Source organism: Amblyomma maculatum, chromosome 1 (assembly GCF_055883805.1).
Source record: "Amblyomma maculatum isolate TAMU_Amacu chromosome 1, ASM5588380v1, whole genome shotgun sequence".
Taxonomy (NCBI): Eukaryota; Metazoa; Arthropoda; class Arachnida; order Ixodida; family Ixodidae; genus Amblyomma; species Amblyomma maculatum.
In genome coordinates, this window is record NC_139344.1 from 223,004,334 (window position 1) to 223,020,955 (window position 16,622).

Sequence of the window (16,622 nt, forward strand, 5' to 3'; positions counted from 1 at the left end):
TGTTTTCCCCACATTACATTTAATTTCGGATACCTGTGCTGCCTATTTCGCATACTGCGAGTCGCCCAACGTTCACGCCGACGCTGCTACGCGATTCCGGACGGACGAAAACCCTTCGCACGCAGTCGGCGGCTAGACCGTCGCTCTCGCTTGGACGGAGGCTAAAATCGCATCATGTGAAACGGACCTAAAGGTACTTTAGCTAAGAATTTGCAAAATGAAGTTTTGTTAATGCGAAAGCATTATATGCTCTGTCAGGTGCGGACCCAGTCACCGGAAGTTTGTCCACCTGAAATGGTAACATTATAGTAGGCGGGAATCGAACCCGGGTCACGAACCCGCACCACAAACACGGGACGAAAATAATCCCTGCTGCTACAGAAGCTTCGCGAAGAACAGTCAATAAATCGGCGGATCTGTCAATGGGCGACACTTCCTACAAGCGCTGTAATAGGCACATATCGAAGCGACGAAGAGGCTCGCAATCTATTATAATACGCCACGTAAAGTGGCTAATCTTCCACTACCATATTGAAGCAGAATGGTAATGAGCGCGCTCAAGCCACGATGGCTACACGTGCAGACTGCGCAATCAAGTAGGCGTTCACAAGCGGTAAGGCTGGTTCACATGGAAAAGCGATTGAGCGGCGAGCGTTAGGGAAAAAAGAGCGAAAAATTTTCAACGAGTTGGGGGGAACTGGTTGGAACTACGTCGCTCGAGCCGCCGCGACAGCTCAGAACAGCTTTTTGCGCCGCCGCGGAAGAAATCGCTGGCGTTCTCGCAAAGATGTGAACCTAGGAAAGGAAGGGCGGGGGGTACAAAGCTTATGGAAGCGAGCGCTTTTCTCCCTCGCCTGGCCCCGTGTGCGCACACCTTACAAGCTGTCGATGGTTGTGCTTAAGATACATCGCACTTCCCTTTTATAGAAGTTTGTACTCCTATATACACATATATGTTCCGTTATCACCTAGCTCTTTCACGCTCTGATCTCTCCCACTTTCTCAGAAATACTCAGCGACGGCCAACTGTAGGAAGTGTAGCCTTCGGAGCAACCGACAAAGGGGTGATACACTAACAACAGGGCCGGCCAGTCCGCGGGAACATTTCTGATATGATGCGGTTCGCGTAGCTTCAGCCGCATTGCGCGTCGAGCACCTTACGCTGCCGCCTTGTTTGGATCCCTTCAAACTGATCACGCTGTCTATACGAGGCGGTCGAAGATGCTGGTGCGAGCTGGAAAACCATACACCAAAGTGTTATCACTAAAGACGATCTCTACATCGCACCCCGCAAATGCTGGAGTGGCATTCAGGCCACGTGCAAGCAAACGACTTTCCCGTGTTCTCTGCGTGCACGACAGTGGACATTTTAGACAAAACCCACTCCAGCACTCACCGTCAAAATTTGTCTGCATTTGAAAGCAGCGGTTCTGCGTCGCTTCGGCATCGCTGCAGTCATTTATTAAGAACGAGAATTATAAAAAAAAAAGGCAAAAGCTTCGAGGCTCATTGCAAGCAGGCAACAGAATTAAAATGTGCGCCAGTTAAAAACCCCAGATCTGCTAATGACACTGAACTGCTCAGTGAAGGCACGGCAAAGCGCGCATGCGCAAAGACAGTGCTCGTAAGTGAAGTCGACACCCAAGCTACAAAACATTATTTTGACATCAAGTGTGCTAACACTCGTCTTCGATGTCGCTGCCAAGTCATACTAGGTCGGAACCCTCGAGCGGCCGCTGGCGACGCGCGGGGGAGGCATGGGAAGGACGGACTCGTCGTCGTCGGAAGAGGACAGAACGATCCACATCGAATTCTTGGCAATCTTCTTGGGCCGCAGTGGACCAGCGTGAAAGACTGAATCCTTTACTGCCTTCTTAGAAGCCTTCTTGGCGACCTGGGCCCCTTGGCGTCCCGATTTGGCCGGATGGCTTCTCTCCTTGGGTGCCTGCTGTCGTGTCTGCGGAGAAGCAAATTATTCGTACTGAGGTTACATAGTACCGCAGTCGAAGCCGGATATGTAGAAGGGGATCGCGAAACAGTTCTATATAGTTTTATTCTATATAGTAGAGAATTACATGTAACCTAAAATACATGCAACCACGTTAGTGACGCGTTCATGCAGCGACGCGACGCCCGCCAGTGCGCACCTATTTTGCTTGCGTTGAGCGGCATCGCCATTGTTTAGCTTTGCATATAGAAGTCACTGTGGATGGGACATAAATTTTCTAGACTCATTGCAATCATGCGTAATAGTTTGTCTATCGCATGCACCGAAAACTTATATAGGGTGCGCCAAAGCTGTCTACATATAGCACATAGACGCAGCGAGGCATCCAGCGTAAAAAAAAAAAAAAAAAAAAAATGCTTCCTTAAAGGCGTAATGCTAGCAGGGCACTCTTTCAATACCATCATCATCATCAGCCTGACTATACCCACTGCAGGGCGAAGGCCTCTCCCACATTTCTCCAATTAGCCCGGTTCTGTGCTAGCTGCATCCACTTGACCCCTGCGAACTTTTTAACCTCATCCGCCCACCTAACTTTCTGCCGCCCTCTGCTACGCTTTCCTTCCCTTGGAATCCAATTTGTTACCCTAAGCGACCGTCGGTTATCCTCTCTTCACCCTACATGCCCTGCCCATGTCCATTTCTTCTTCTTGATTTCCACTAGAATGTCGGTAACCTGAGTTATTTTTCTGACCCACTCTGCACGTTTTCTATCTCTTAATGTTACCCCTACCATTTCTCGTTCCATAGCCCTCTGGGTTGTCCTCAACTTAAGTAGAACCCTCTTGGTTAGCCTCCACATTTCAGCCCCATAGGTGAGTACAGGTTGCAACTATTGTATACTTTCCTCTTGAGCGATATACTGGTAAGCTGCTAGTCATAATCTGCGAGTGCTTGCCAAATGCGCTCCATCCCAATCTTATTCTTCTTGTTATTTCCTTTTCATGGTCCGGATCTGCGGTTACTACCTGTCCTAAGTAGACATAATCGCCTACTACTTCCAGTACTTCGCTACCTAATGTACCAATACCAATACCTTTCAATACCAATATTTTTTTTTTCTTGAAGAAGGATGTGCCGAGCACGCCAAACCTTTAATATGCCTTGTATCCTTTAAATATGCACGGGTGCAATGGCGATTGATGGTTTGCGCACCACCTTGGTTGTTCATCAAGGGTACTTATATAATGATCGGTGGAAGCTATTCCAATTTTGAAATAAATACTCGTTGTAGAGACGCGATACCTACAGCTATGGCTGATTTTACACATATTTAAAATAATAACTGGACTAATTGCGCTCAACTCCTAGGCTGTTCTCGCTCCGCATAGGGACTCTCAAATGGCGTAAAAGCCAGAGAGAAAAAAACGTTCTCTATGGGCAAGTATAAGCCACGTGCCCATTATGCCTTCAGTGTTTCAGCTTTGCAACCAACCCTCGTAGTGAGCTCTGTTTTTTCTTCCCTTATTAGGAGAGTGCCTGCCTCACCCCACTTTATCGGGGTTACAGTCATACCTTGCACCTGGCCATTTCGGACGGTGCAGAAGGGTGAGTGAAAGGCGCGCAAACGCACCCTCATAGACGCCGTAACCAAACAGAACAAGGAGGTACACAGGACAATTGCTAACTACCAACTAACTGCTTTGGCTGTTCCGTTGGAGTGTCCTGTTTACATGATCTTTCATCGTTTTAGGCAAGGGTACCTTGGCTCAGCTCTTTGTTAAAAGCGTTATCCCATTCTTTTCAGCTATTTTGCTGTAACATATTCTCTAGCGATGCGTTCTGGGAAGGCGCGTTTGCTTTCTAGAGCACGTTTTTCTTTTTTTTCGGTTCTAATTCTCTAAGTTGTTAGTGTTTGTTCAGTGTGCACTCTTGGTGCGCTAAGCCGCCCTCCAAATCATGGTTTGTTTGGTTTGTGGGCTTTAACGCCCCAAAGCGACTCAGGCTATGACGGACGACGTAGTGGAGGACTCCGGGAATTTCGATCACCTGGGGTTATTTAACGTGCATTGGCATCGCACAGCACACGGGTGCCTTGTTTTTCGCCTCCATCGAAAAGCGACCGCCGAGGCCGGGATTCAATCTCGCACCCTTGGGAACAGTAGTCGAGCGCCGTAACCACTGCGCCACCCCGGCGGGGGTACCTTTCAAATCATGTCATACCAATTATCCCAAGCTTAGGTTTCCGAGCATGCTCTAAGGAACGTAGGTATCCTAGAGACAAACACTGATCTGTGACGTAAGCATGATGCGGCGGCGCTTCTGTCGCCAGGCTGGGCCGACTAGAGGTAAAAATTAAGGTTAGCGGCCATAGGAATACATGGAAGCGAACGATTTCAAAGCATTTTTCTCATTTCACGGGGCACCTATGATGTTATTACGCACAGAGCAAACATGAACATCCTAGAACAGTTAGTGAAAGTATGAAATTTATTTACTAAGGCGAAGTATTTTTAAAACACCGCGAAACGTAGGGGGGTGCAAGTTGGGAGGGCGACCCATAGAAACACATGTAAACAAAACTTGCCGCAACATTTTTCTCGTTTCGCAGAGCACCATAAGTGGTAGCCGGTCAGGAAACGTTGTCCAGCGCGCGCTTTAAAGAAGTGTGTGACAAAGTATGCTGTATCATTGCGATGGCAGACTACTTTTAAAACACTTCCCTGTCTAGAATCTGAGTTAGAAATGCATTGCGGTAGCGCGGCCCATACAAAATATATGTAAAGAATGGTTCGCAAAAAAGCTGGCTTTTGCGGCTACGAAAGCAGTCGTTTGTTAAGAGCTGGTGCATTATTTTAAGGCCATGAATATACGTATGCAATAACATTTCGCATCTGACATCTTTGTAAAACATATTTATCAATAAATATATGCGCCGCGTTTCCAGACGAAACCCCAAGTCTGAAACGAGTCACCCAAGCGGCTTCTCTCTCTCTCTCTCTCTCTCTCTCTCTCTCTCTCTTTTTTTTTTTTTTTTGTGAATGTCTTGTACCACGCCCCGACATCATGTTGTATGGCGGAAGTTAAAAAAAAATTGCAAGGGCTGGTGGTTTGCACGAGCCAAGTAAGACAGTAATGATGCCGTCGAGACATGATTCATTGTGTAAATTGAGACAAAAAGAAAACGTAGAATAGCGGCCACGACTCCATTGCGTACTGAAAACAACGATCGTGGCTAAGTAGACGGTAAGTATTAAAATGTATGAATATGTAGTCGCGTCGCGATACATTCATGCGGTGAGCAAGTCGTAAGCAAACATTTTGACAGTCTCTATATTCCAACGTCCGTGCACGCGCTGCATGGCCTGCGCCGTACGAAAAAAAAAAAAAATTAATGAGACCAGGAAACCACACAGAAAGCGCAGACCGATATACGACAGCCATAGTGATACCGCGGGGGAAAAGAAAAATAAACGAAAATATTTAGCTAGCATATATGCCCGTTGATGAACTTGCGCGCACCCCCCTGATTCAATGTATGCCTGGACGGTCTGCAGTGAAGCGACTCGGAGAAAAAATCACATACACTACAATGTTTGCCATGCCTAACAGTGCAAGAGCACCCACGTCAGCCTGGAGGACTTCCCAATGTGTTTCAGACGTAGCAAATGGGTCCGGGTGCACAACGCCGTCAATGCATATAGCTTTTCATTGTAGCGCTGTTTATCCGATTCCGACAAACTTTTCACGCAGTCCTACATTGCTGCTGCGCACACTACATTCCCTTGTCAGTAGTGCAAGTATGATGATCTATGGGACTGTTCACAGCACGATAAACTGACCGCACACAGTTGCAGACGACCATGCACCACCGGCGCCGTCGCTAGCAGACGCTAGCAGACGCTCTGGACCTGGAGGCGGCTGCGCCGTCGTCTGCTGCAATGCGCGATTCTCGTTCGGTCCATATTGTCGTATGGCGTTTGACAGCTGCTCTTTAAATGTAATTCCATTTAGGCTGTATCACTTGAGCGACAGTATTATCAAGCTAACTTACCCATGCGGCAGCATATCAAACTATAAACAAAACTGTGCGATTCGCTACACCCAGCTTTCTTTTTGGGGATGTCCGGATTCACAACACATATTATTCGGGGAGTTTTAAAAGTAGATTGCCTCCGTAATGACGCACCATACTTTATCACACACTTCTTCAAAGCGCTGGTCAAAGTTTGCCAACCGGCTACGGTGCTCTGCAAAACGAGAACAATGTTGCGGTAAGATGTGTTTACATATGCGTTTCTACGGGTCGCCCTCCCAACTCGAACCCCCATGCGTTTCGCGGTGTTTTAAAAATGCTTCGCCACTGTGCTGAGATTTCATACTTTCATGATCTGTTCTACGATGTTCATAGTTGCATTGTACCGAACAACGACATCATAGGCGCCCTGTGAAGTGAGAAAACTGCTTTGGAACCTTTCGGCTCCATGTATTCCTATGGGCGCTAGCCCTACTTTTCACCCCCACTCGGCTGCGGCGCAGCGAGCGCCTCCTTTGATTGTAAACACAGTGTTGGTCTAGAAGCAGTGAAACAGTATGTTTATAACCAAAAGAGGCGCTCGCGGCGCGGCCACCCTCTGGGGGTGAAAAGTAGGGTTAGCGCCCACTGGAATACATGGAACCGAAGGGTTCCAAAGCAGTTTTCTCATTTCACGGAGAGCTGGGATGTGGTTATTCGAAACAGAGAAACCATGAACATCCTAGAACAGATCATGAAAGTGGGAAATCTCATTACCGAGGCGGAGTATTTTTAAAACACCGCGAAACGTATGGGGGTGCGAGTTGGGAGGGTGAACCATGTGGGCGATTCCTCTGCCCGAGGGATGCGCACGACAAACACACAGTGGGCCGTATAACAAACATATTTAATCTCACAGGGATCTTGTCGTCCGGGTGGCTGCGGGTCGTTTCCGTGGAGAGCCGGGAGGGAAGCGGGAGCGACGAGCCAGGGACCAGGAAGCGCCAGGGACCAAGAAGAGCGCGACGGCGGCGCGTGCCTTCTTTTATAGCCCCCTCGCGCGGGACCGGTTATCCCCGCGCGAGCGGGGAGAGGGAAACAGGCACGCGCGCAGGGAGCATTGGGAAGTGGCGCGGCCTTCGAATGCGCGGCGCGCCACGAGCCCTACAACCATATAGAAACGCATGTAAACACAACTTACCGCAACATTTTTCTCCTTTCGCAGATAACCAAAAGTGGTGGCCGGTCGTTAAACATTGGCCAGCTCTTTGAAGAAATGTGTGAGAAAGTATGATGCGTCACTGCGGAGGCTATCTATTTTTACAATTCCCCGAATAATCTGTGTTGTGAATCAGGACAACCCCAAATGGCAAGCTGGGTGTAGCGAATCGCACAGTTTTGTTTAATGTTTGATATGCTGCCGCATGAGGTAAATTAGCTTGATAATACCGCCGCTCAAGTGATAAATTCTAGACAGAATCACATTTAAAAGCAGTTTTCAAACGCTATACGGCAATATGGACCGAACGATAGTTGCGCATTGCAGCAGACGACAGCGCAACCGGCGATGACCACCCCGGCAGCCTCCAGCTCCGGAGCGTCTGCTAGCGACGGCGCCGGTGATGCATGGTCGTCTGCTACTGTGCGCGGTCAGTTTATCGGGCTGTGAACAGTTCCGTAAGTCGTAGGACTTACAGTATATGCAAGGGAATGTAGTGTGCACTATACGGCAATGACGGACTACGTGAAAAGCTTCTCGGAATCGGATAAACAGTACTACAATGAAAAGCTGTACATTGACGGCGTTGTGCACCCGGACCCATTTATGCCTGAAACACATTGTGAAGTCCTCCGTACTGACGCGGGCGCTCTACCGCCAGTCGGAAATTCAAAAATTATAGCGTATTTGATTTTCTTCCGAGTCGTTCCCTGCAGAGACCGTCCAGGGATACAATAATTGTATGCCCTGGAGGCATACAATTATTTTGAATCAGGTGGGTGCGTGCAAGGTAATCAATGGGCATATATGCTAGTTACTTATTTTTCTTATTTTATTTTATTTTTTTCCCCCGTGGTATCGCTATGGTTCTCATATATCATTCTGCGCTTTCTGTGCGGTTTCCTCGTATTCCTGTTTTTTTTTTTCTTCTTTCCGTACGGCGCAGACCATGCAGCACGTGCACGGACGTCAGAATATAAAGCCTCTCAAAATGTTTGCTTACGACTCGCCCATCACATGCATGTATCGCGACGCAACTTCACGCGTATTCGTTTTAATGCTTACCGCCTCTACTTAGCACGATAGATGTTTTCAGGAAGGTATGGCGTCGGGCCCGTTATTTTGCGTTTCATTTTTCTCAATTTACAAAATGAACTATGTTCCGACGGCATTATTACACTGCCTTACGCGGCTGAGCCCATCGCCAGCACTTGGAATGTTTTTTTTTTTTTTTTTTACTTCCACTATGCATTGCAACATGATGTTGGGGCGTGGCATTAGACGTTCACCAAAACAAACAAACAAACAAAAAAACGCTTGGGCCACTCGCTTCCTAGAGATGTGGGTGGTGGGTTCGCCTGGAAACGCGTCGCACATATTTCATAGGCGCAAAGTCAGCTTCTTTGAGAACCGTTCTTTACATCTATGTTATTTGGGCTGCGCTACCGCAATGCATTTCTAACTCGGATTTTATACAACGAGGGGTTTAAAAAGTAGAATGCCTCCACAATGACGCAGCATACTTTGTACCACACTTCTTCAAAGCGTTGGCCAACGTTTAACGATCGGCCATCAATTCTGGGGCTCTGCGAAACGAGAACAATTTTTGCGGTAAGTTGTGTTTACATATGGTTTCTATGGGTCGCCCTCTGAACTCGCACCCCCATACGTTTCGCGGAGTTTTAAAAATAATTAGCATCGGTAATAGATTTCATACTTTTACGGTCTGTTCTGGGATGTTCATGGTTGCTCTATGTCGTATAACGATATCATAGGTGCCCTGTGAAATGAGAAAACTGCTTTGAAATCTTTCGGTTCCATGTATTTCTATGGGCGCTAACCCTACTTTTCACCCCCAGCCGGCCCAGCCTGGCGACAAAAGCGTCACCGCATCGTGCTTACGTCACATATCGGTGTTGGTCTATACGCATAGGCAGAACTCAGGTGTATGCGCTAAAAGACAAAGAAGATACTCTCATTACCGACATCGTTAAAGCAGCCGTGGAGTTAATGTATACGCGGCAGCCGAAGCGATAAAGAGAACGAGAGAGGCAGCAGCGAAGATTAATTGAACGCTGCATCGATATAGCAAAACAGGAAGTAAAGAAAGCCTTAGGGAAAGCTCTTCCGACGCGATTTGAACAAGATGCATAACGTTGGTAGCAGCCAAGAGTAACTGAAGCTATTTTATTTCCCGCTTACCTGATTTATACAATTGCGTTTAATTACTCTTTTTAATATTGGCTGCATACCCCTATAGTGCCATATATGCGAAGTTGTAGGCTATACCTGCAGACGCTTCTTGGTCTATATAAAATATGCATAGTAGGTCCGTGTTCCAAAGAAAGTCTGCGGAATATTAAATAAAAACGTGACGTTGTGCTCGCTCACTGCTAGTGCGGCTTCTCATGCGTGAGATAAATGAACTAGGTTGGCTGCAGTGTGTGTTTCTAGAGAGTGCGTAACCCTGTTATCAATAAACCTTTGTTGTCAGTGCGCGCTTGTCCTGTGTACGTGGTTCCTGCTTTCTTGTGTAGCGTAGCGCGAAAATTCTTGAAATGGTAAACCAACTATATCGCCCCCATTGCTGTTTTGCTTGCAGTGTGTGACTGTGGCCACGGTGAAGTATTTGGGCCCCTGACTCGTGTCCCTGACTGCGCATAAGTGTGCTGTTGGCTGAGTGTTGCGGAAGCGATAAAGCGTCCAATGCTGTACAAGGAAAGAAGGAAATATCTTTGTGATTCCGCTTCAAGAATGAAGGCTGCGCCAGTTGTATGAATTTGCGCCGCCATGCGACGAAAGCTGGAGGGCGGGAAACCAGCAACAGGCGTAATTGTAGCGGGCCTAGTTCATCTAATACACGCTTGTGAGAGCAGTACAAGAGCAACACGCAAGCGTCCCGTGACGCGAGCTTTTGACGCGCTATCATCACTAATCGGGGTGAGCGATATCAGCGATGTCCCTGCGATCGTCATGCGTTGAAGAAGCAGACAAAAATCCAAGGGAAGAAACTTTGTTGGCGTGATTTAAACCCGTGAACTTCTCGTGGTAATCGAGTACGGAATGTGATGTGTGTGAGTTAGTGAACGATATAAAAGCGATATATCACTTGATATAAAGTGTCAGGATGGGTGTTATGGTGATAGAAAGTGATAGGAACAAAGCGCGGTAGTGATAAAGAGGTGATAGAGGAATTGTGTGCTGTCACGAAAGTGAAATATGCCAACGAGATTGAGCGCGGAGTACGTATTAACGTACGCCTGAGCATTTCCCAGTTTTCCAGCACATTTTCCGCGCTCAATCTCGTTGGCATATTTCACTTTCGTGACAGCACACAATTCCTCTATCACCTCTTTATCACTACCGCGCTTTGTTCCTATCACTTTCTATTAGTTTACATCCCCATTCCAAAGAAAGGCAGTGCCAAAGATTGTTCCAACTACCGCACGATCGCGCTTATTTCGCATGCTAGCAAGGTGATGTTAAAAATCCTGCAAGGTAGGCTGCAGCAGTATGTGGATCGGGAGCTTCCGGACGTGCAAGCTGGGTTTCGCAAGGGCAGAGGAACTAGAGACCAAATTGCCAACCTTCGCTGGCTCATGGAAAAAGCAAGAGAGTTCCAGAAACCCATTTACTTCTGCTTTATTGATTATGCGAAAGCGTTTGACTGCGTAGATCACAGCAGATTGTGGCAAGCTCTCCAAGAGATGGGAGTTCCAATTCACCTCATCTGTCTCCTCAGGAACCTTTATGAAGGGCAAGAGGCCACAGTCAGAACTGGGCATGGTCTTACTGATCGGTTTCCGATTGAGAAAGGGGTGAGGCAAGGCTGCATACTGTCACCCTGCCTATTTAACCTATATGCAGAGTGCATCATGAGAAAGGCCGGTCTGGACGAGTCTTCAGCTGGAGTGAAGATTGCTGGAAAACGTATCAACAACCTTAGATATGCGGATGATACCACTTTAATGGCAGAAAGTGAAGTGGAACTCAAGAGACTTCTGATGCGCGTACAAGAAGAGAGTGAGAAGTTTGGGCTTAAACTGAACATTAAAAAGACAAAGATCATGGCGTCTTGCCCTATCAAGTCCTGGAGCATCAATGGACAAGAAGTGGAAGCTGTGACAGATTTTCTGTTCTTGGGCGCCAAGATTACCTCGGAAGGAGACTGCAGCCATGAAATTAGGAGACGCCTGCTTCTGGGAAAGAGAGCAATGGTTAGCCTTGACCGCCTAGTAAAGAGCAGAGACATTAGTCTGCCAACCAAGATCCGTATAACCCGTGCTATGGTCTTTCCAGTTGTGATGTATGGATGCGAGAGTTGGACTGTGAAAAAGGCTGACCGCCGAAGAATTGACGCGTTTGAATTGTGGAGCTGGCGAAGACTCTTAAGAGTTCCTTGGACTGCCAGAAGATCAAATCAGTCGATATTGACGACCATAAACCCTGACTGCTCATTGAAGGGTCAAATTCTAAAGTTAAAGCTCAGCTACTTTGGTCATCTGATGAGAAGAGAGGAGTCGCTGGAGAAAGATTTGATGTTGGGAAAGGTTGAGGGTCGCCGGAGAAGGGGTAGGCAGCGAACGCGATGGTTAGATGGCATTCTCGAGGCATTGCAGATGAAGCTATGTGATGTTAAGAAGATAGTGAGAGACCGGAAAGCGTGGCGTGACATGGTCCATAGGGTCACGAAGAGTCGGACACGACTGAACGCCTGAACTGAACTGAACGTTAATACGGCCACAAACAGTTGTGTCCCGGGCAGCCATAAATTTTACCTCCACTTGAAAAATGCGGTTTAGAGCATAGCTTCCTCTATTTTATGTATGCTCGGCCATTCCCGAGGCCGTTTAAGATTTTTAATGTCCGGCTTATGCGAGCGCCGCGTCGCGACACGCGCTAAAAAGAATATGTTCGTCGCGATGAAGCGGATTTCTGCAACACTACCGCTTCATGCGCTACACTGTGTCTGGTAGAGCCATCTGCGCTTACGATTCCTAAAAAATGAGACCAATCAGCTCGGTGTCTGTTGCCTGCAAGGTATTTGCTAGGACAATCGATAACATAATCTGAATACCTCAGTCAACTTCAGTCAATCAAAGGAGAAGATAGGCCGTCATTAAGGTTTATGTTTAGGTTTACTGGGTTTAACGTTCAAAAGCGACTCTGGCTGCGAGAGACGCGCTCCCTGATATCGCACAGCACATGGGCGCCTATAGCTTTTCGCCTCCATCGAAAAGCGGCCGCCGAGGCCGGGATTCGATCCCGCATCCTTGGGCACAGCAGTCGAGCGCCCTAACCACTGTGACCACCACGGCGCATAAATGAGCACAAAATAATCGACTCCTAAATACAGGCTTCACAGGTTACAAGAAATCATTTATTCAGTCGAAACCTTCACAGTGATGCAGGCATTGAAAACATTAAGGGTGTAGAGCCATTTATAAAAATAATAGAAGAAATCGGTATCGTTCTCCCTGAATGAAGGAATAAAATCCTTCAGGAAAGGCTGTCAGGCAGGGAAACAGGAGCTTTTTACAGGAGGTACATTTAGAGACCTGGAATGAGTTCGGACAATAGCTTAGTAACCTGCTTTCGACAATCAAAATCATCCTTCGAGTTCTTTAGCAAGGTAAAGCCTAATAAATGGCCTAGACAGGCAATGCCGAACAGTGGGTGTAAAATTAGCATGTAGAAAAACTAATGTTAAGCAGTTTCGGGAGGAAGCTGCAATTTACGATTGGCAGAGAGGCGCTGGAAGCGGCAATAGAATGCATCTGCTTAGGACAGGCAGTAACCAATGATCTGGACTAGAGGGAAATAATTAGAATACGAATTTGGTGGAGCGCATCTGGCAAGCACTCTCAGATCATGAATGAAAACGTACCAACATCCCTCGAGAGGAAAGTACCTGCCAGTACTCCTATTGGGCAGAAACGGGACGCCAAAGATAATCCTAAAGACCATGCTGCGAGCTATGGAAAGAAAATTATAAGAGAAAAGAAGAATGCAGAGTTACCGAGGAACAAACGTGAGTTAATTACATCCTAGTAGAAATCAAGAAATGGACGTGTGCAGGGCATGTAAAGTGGTGGCAAGCTAACCGATGGTCGTGCAGGGCGAAATTTCAAGGAATGGCAAACGCTTCAGGGGAGGTAGAAAGTTACGTGGGCGGATGAGATTATTGCGTTTGCAAGGTTAAGCTGACCGCAGATGGTACGGCACTAGGTTAATTCCAGAGATATAAGAAATGTGTGTCTTCGAGTGGGCGTAGTGGCGCTGAAATTCTCACTGCCCGTGATGTCCATTTGGGGTTGGAGATCCCACTGCCGAACCATCTCTACTTACCGAAGGACCAGGAGCCGACATATCCCAGACATCGTCGTCAGAACTGAAACTCATGGAGGACCCAGACGAGTCCGATCCAGACCAGGAGTACTTCCTTTTTGCGGGTCTGGTCCTGCTGCCTGAAGGCTTGGTCCCAGAAGCGACAGCCCACTCAATTTTCGGCACCACACGCTCGCCCAAGGCAGAGGGCTTCGTCTCCACCTCCATCTTTTTGGACGCTACCGCCTTGGTAGAAAAGATAAAAAAAAAATTAACCAGTGGAAGCGCCAGCAAAAGTGAAAGGCGCCATTATCTCCTGACGTTTCTGAAACTGCTTCCGGTCATCAGCGCTTCCTAATTATGTCTATTCATTTAATATATGCTTTCTGATTGAGAATCAATTATGAAAGTTGCTTACTAAATGCCCAGCCCACGTAAAAGTGATGAGAGTCTTCTCTAGTGTCAGGTTGCAGTATACCTACTGGAAGCAGCTGAAGAGCGCTGTGGTACTGAAAATTGAAAAAAAAAAAAAATACAGGACGTTCCATCTGCTCTAGCGACAAAGTCCGCCGAAAATTGTTGGCTCTAAACACGCAGACATTGGCGGCCAACAATGCGGATGTAGGTTTATGCGGTACATGGTTCGGTTCATCAGTCACACATAATATTCAAACTAGAACCTCTACAACACAAAGCTGCGAGTTTTATTACCTGCAACTATTTCTCGCATTCCAGCATTTGTTTAACCAAGCGCAAATTAGGTCTTGAACTTTTAGAAACCAGGCTATAAATTCATCGTCGAAAGTTTTTTCACAAGCTTCACCGCAACCCTTCAAATTACAGTATTGAGAAAATAAAACCGCCTCTCAAATCTTTCTTCGCCGCGACCATGATCATAAAGTGGAACCTAACGTTTCAACTTATTACAGTTTTCATTCCCTCATCTGACAAATATTGAATGAAACGATTTCAATAAAAAAATAACGTTTGCATCCCGAACCACGAAAAATTCGAAGAAGCTTTGGTAACGCTACTGGCTGCTTAGTCAAAATTGCAGACCAAAATGAGAGCAGCGCCTCTTTCTCGTATTTCCGCTAGTTTACATTTCTCCTTTTCCTTCTCTGACTTGTGCTTTTGTTGCCGTCGACTTCCATGTATACTATTGCTTATGTTAATTTTGTACATCAAGGTTTCTTTTAATTTGCTTGTACTGTTAACATGTGATGACACTAGGCAATGTTTTTACGATGTTTTAATGATGTCTCCCCCCCCCCCCCCCCTGTAATACCCGTTTGGGCCTTAAGGTAATAAAATGAAATGCTTCCAGAAGCCCTACAAAAGGTTTTTGTTTGGTTTTGTTTGTGGGGTTTAACGTCCCAAAGCGACTCAGGCTATGATAGACGCCGTAGTGGAGGACTCCGGAAATTTGGACCACCTGGGATTCTTTAACGTGCACTGGCATCGCACAGCACATGGGCGCCTTGCTTTCCGCCTCCATCCAAAAGCGGCCGCCGAGGCCGAGATTCGATCCCGCGTCCTTGCAAAAGGTTTTTGTGTGGCACTGTTAAACTGCCTTAAGTATTTTCATATCAGTCACTTTCAAGCATGAAGAACACTAAGCTAATCGTACAAATTTAACTAAGAGTTGTCTCTGGGACAATTTATGCCGCTGATCAGGTATTACTTCGCCCAGTCACTAGACGATCAGGTAACCACCTTTCGCACGCAGCGAGTCCTTGCGCGGTCGTACAACGCCAGCAAACGCCTCTCGGGTACTACGTGCGGGGTAAGAAGCGTTAAAAGGGAAGGTGCGGTAGAACAGTAGAACAGTCGACATTTCTGTGAGAGAAATAAGGGAGCATAAACGGGGAATTATACCATGAAATATTTCATGATTTACATAGCGTAGCGTTAGCGTAGTCAATTTTTCAAAATAGCTAAATTATCGAGCTCGCACACTTGAACTGCGAAGAACAGTCGTTAAGAATGACAGGACAATAACAAACCCTAGCAGTGAAGCCACTCCGGCTTCGTTATAAAGAGAAGTGCAAAGAATTGAACATACTCGGTACATTACCCGATGTTGCGCATTGCTGTTTCCTTAATGCATCCGACATCACACAAAATTCCACGCAAGCCAAACACCACATGAACGCTTATTGCAGCAGTCCTTCACCCTGAACGAAAAATACAGAACCTACACAGCCCTAATGGTTCTAAAACAGCGTTTCATATGTAAGCAGCGCCATAGTCGAATATGTTGAGTAATCGCGGCTATAGCGATAGCGTGATAGCGGTGGCGCGATTACCGCGAGAGTTGGCTATAAGATAAGCCACGCCGTTCGGGCACCGGGCCGCATTCCACTGCAAGCTGTGATGGAATAGACTACGTTCGGTTACCAACCCACCGGGCCTTCGTCTGCTGTTTCCCGACGAAACACGACATTGGCGACCAGTATGGGATCCTGACCAGTTATTCGGCAAGCCGACATGGCAACGGATGATCCGGCAGCGGCGGGTTCAGTGACGCAAGTCTTCGGTCGACTGGGACATATCGAGCCTTTCGACGAGTCTACGAGCGACTGGCCGTCGTACTAGGAACGATTGACGTCGTTTCTTCTGATCAACCGCATCCCCGAGGACGACAAGGTACAGCTGCCCTAATTTTGACAACATAGAGCGAGCGCAGACCAAACTGGTTGTCAGCGCCTTACAACGGCGATAAGCGTGCAACACGGCGAGAGTTTGTGCACGCGTGCAAAGGTAGAGCGTCATCTGCTACGCCGTTCCGATCATGAGGACACACGCCCTGCCATATTATCTGTTCGCGAAAACCCGAAGGGCAGTAGAGCAAATGCGCACGAATAACATGCGATCCTTAGACGTGATTTCCTTCCTTTTTCGATTACGAGCGGCCGCACTGGAAAAGCACAGTTAAGAAAAAATAAAAGAAAGGAAATAAATACACCAGCAAGTGGAAAGCATTGCCTACAATTGGAGCCTTCTGATTTGAGCAGCTCTCTATGAGCTGGAAACACTGTAAAAGAGGCACAAGCAAAGCACGTGTGCTCTACTGCACGCCGGTTTATTTAGTTTTTGTATTTTTTCTGCTTTTT

At 47.1% G+C, this 16,622-nt stretch overlaps 1 protein-coding gene across 3 annotated transcripts; it reads right to left on the reverse strand.

Annotated features, from left to right (window-relative positions):
• Nucleotides 1-1,428: 1,428 nt before the first annotated feature.
• Nucleotides 1,429-16,103, reverse strand: LOC146205712 (uncharacterized). 3 transcript variants are annotated; one of them, XM_084586949.1, is made up of 3 exons: nucleotides 15,915-16,103; nucleotides 13,528-13,752; nucleotides 1,429-1,957 (listed from the first exon to the last, which is right to left on the reverse strand). In XM_084586949.1, the coding sequence occupies exons 1-3, from the start codon at nucleotides 15,996-15,998 to the stop codon at nucleotides 1,712-1,714; spliced, it is 555 nt and encodes a 184-aa protein (XP_084443075.1). In that variant the 5' UTR covers nucleotides 15,999-16,103; the 3' UTR covers nucleotides 1,429-1,711. The 3 variants fall into 3 exon arrangements, with proteins under 3 accessions (XP_084443075.1, XP_084443077.1, XP_084443076.1); XM_084586951.1 differs by lacking the exon at nucleotides 15,915-16,103 and adding an exon at nucleotides 15,584-15,843; XM_084586950.1 differs by lacking the exon at nucleotides 15,915-16,103 and adding an exon at nucleotides 15,572-15,843.
• Between the last annotated feature and the right edge of the window lie 519 nt (nucleotides 16,104-16,622).

Coding starts and splice junctions, on each gene's coding strand:
- LOC146205712 (XM_084586949.1), bottom strand. CDS start 15,998: ATGTCGGCTTGCCGAATAACTGGTCAGGATCCCATACTGGTCGCCAAT. Junction 13,753..15,914: donor AAACAGCAGACGAAGGCCCG/GTGGGTTGGTAA, acceptor TTTTCTACCAAG/GCGGTAGCGTCCAAAAAGAT. Junction 1,958..13,527: donor TGTCGGCTCCTGGTCCTTCG/GTAAGTAGAGAT, acceptor GCTTCTCCGCAG/ACACGACAGCAGGCACCCAA.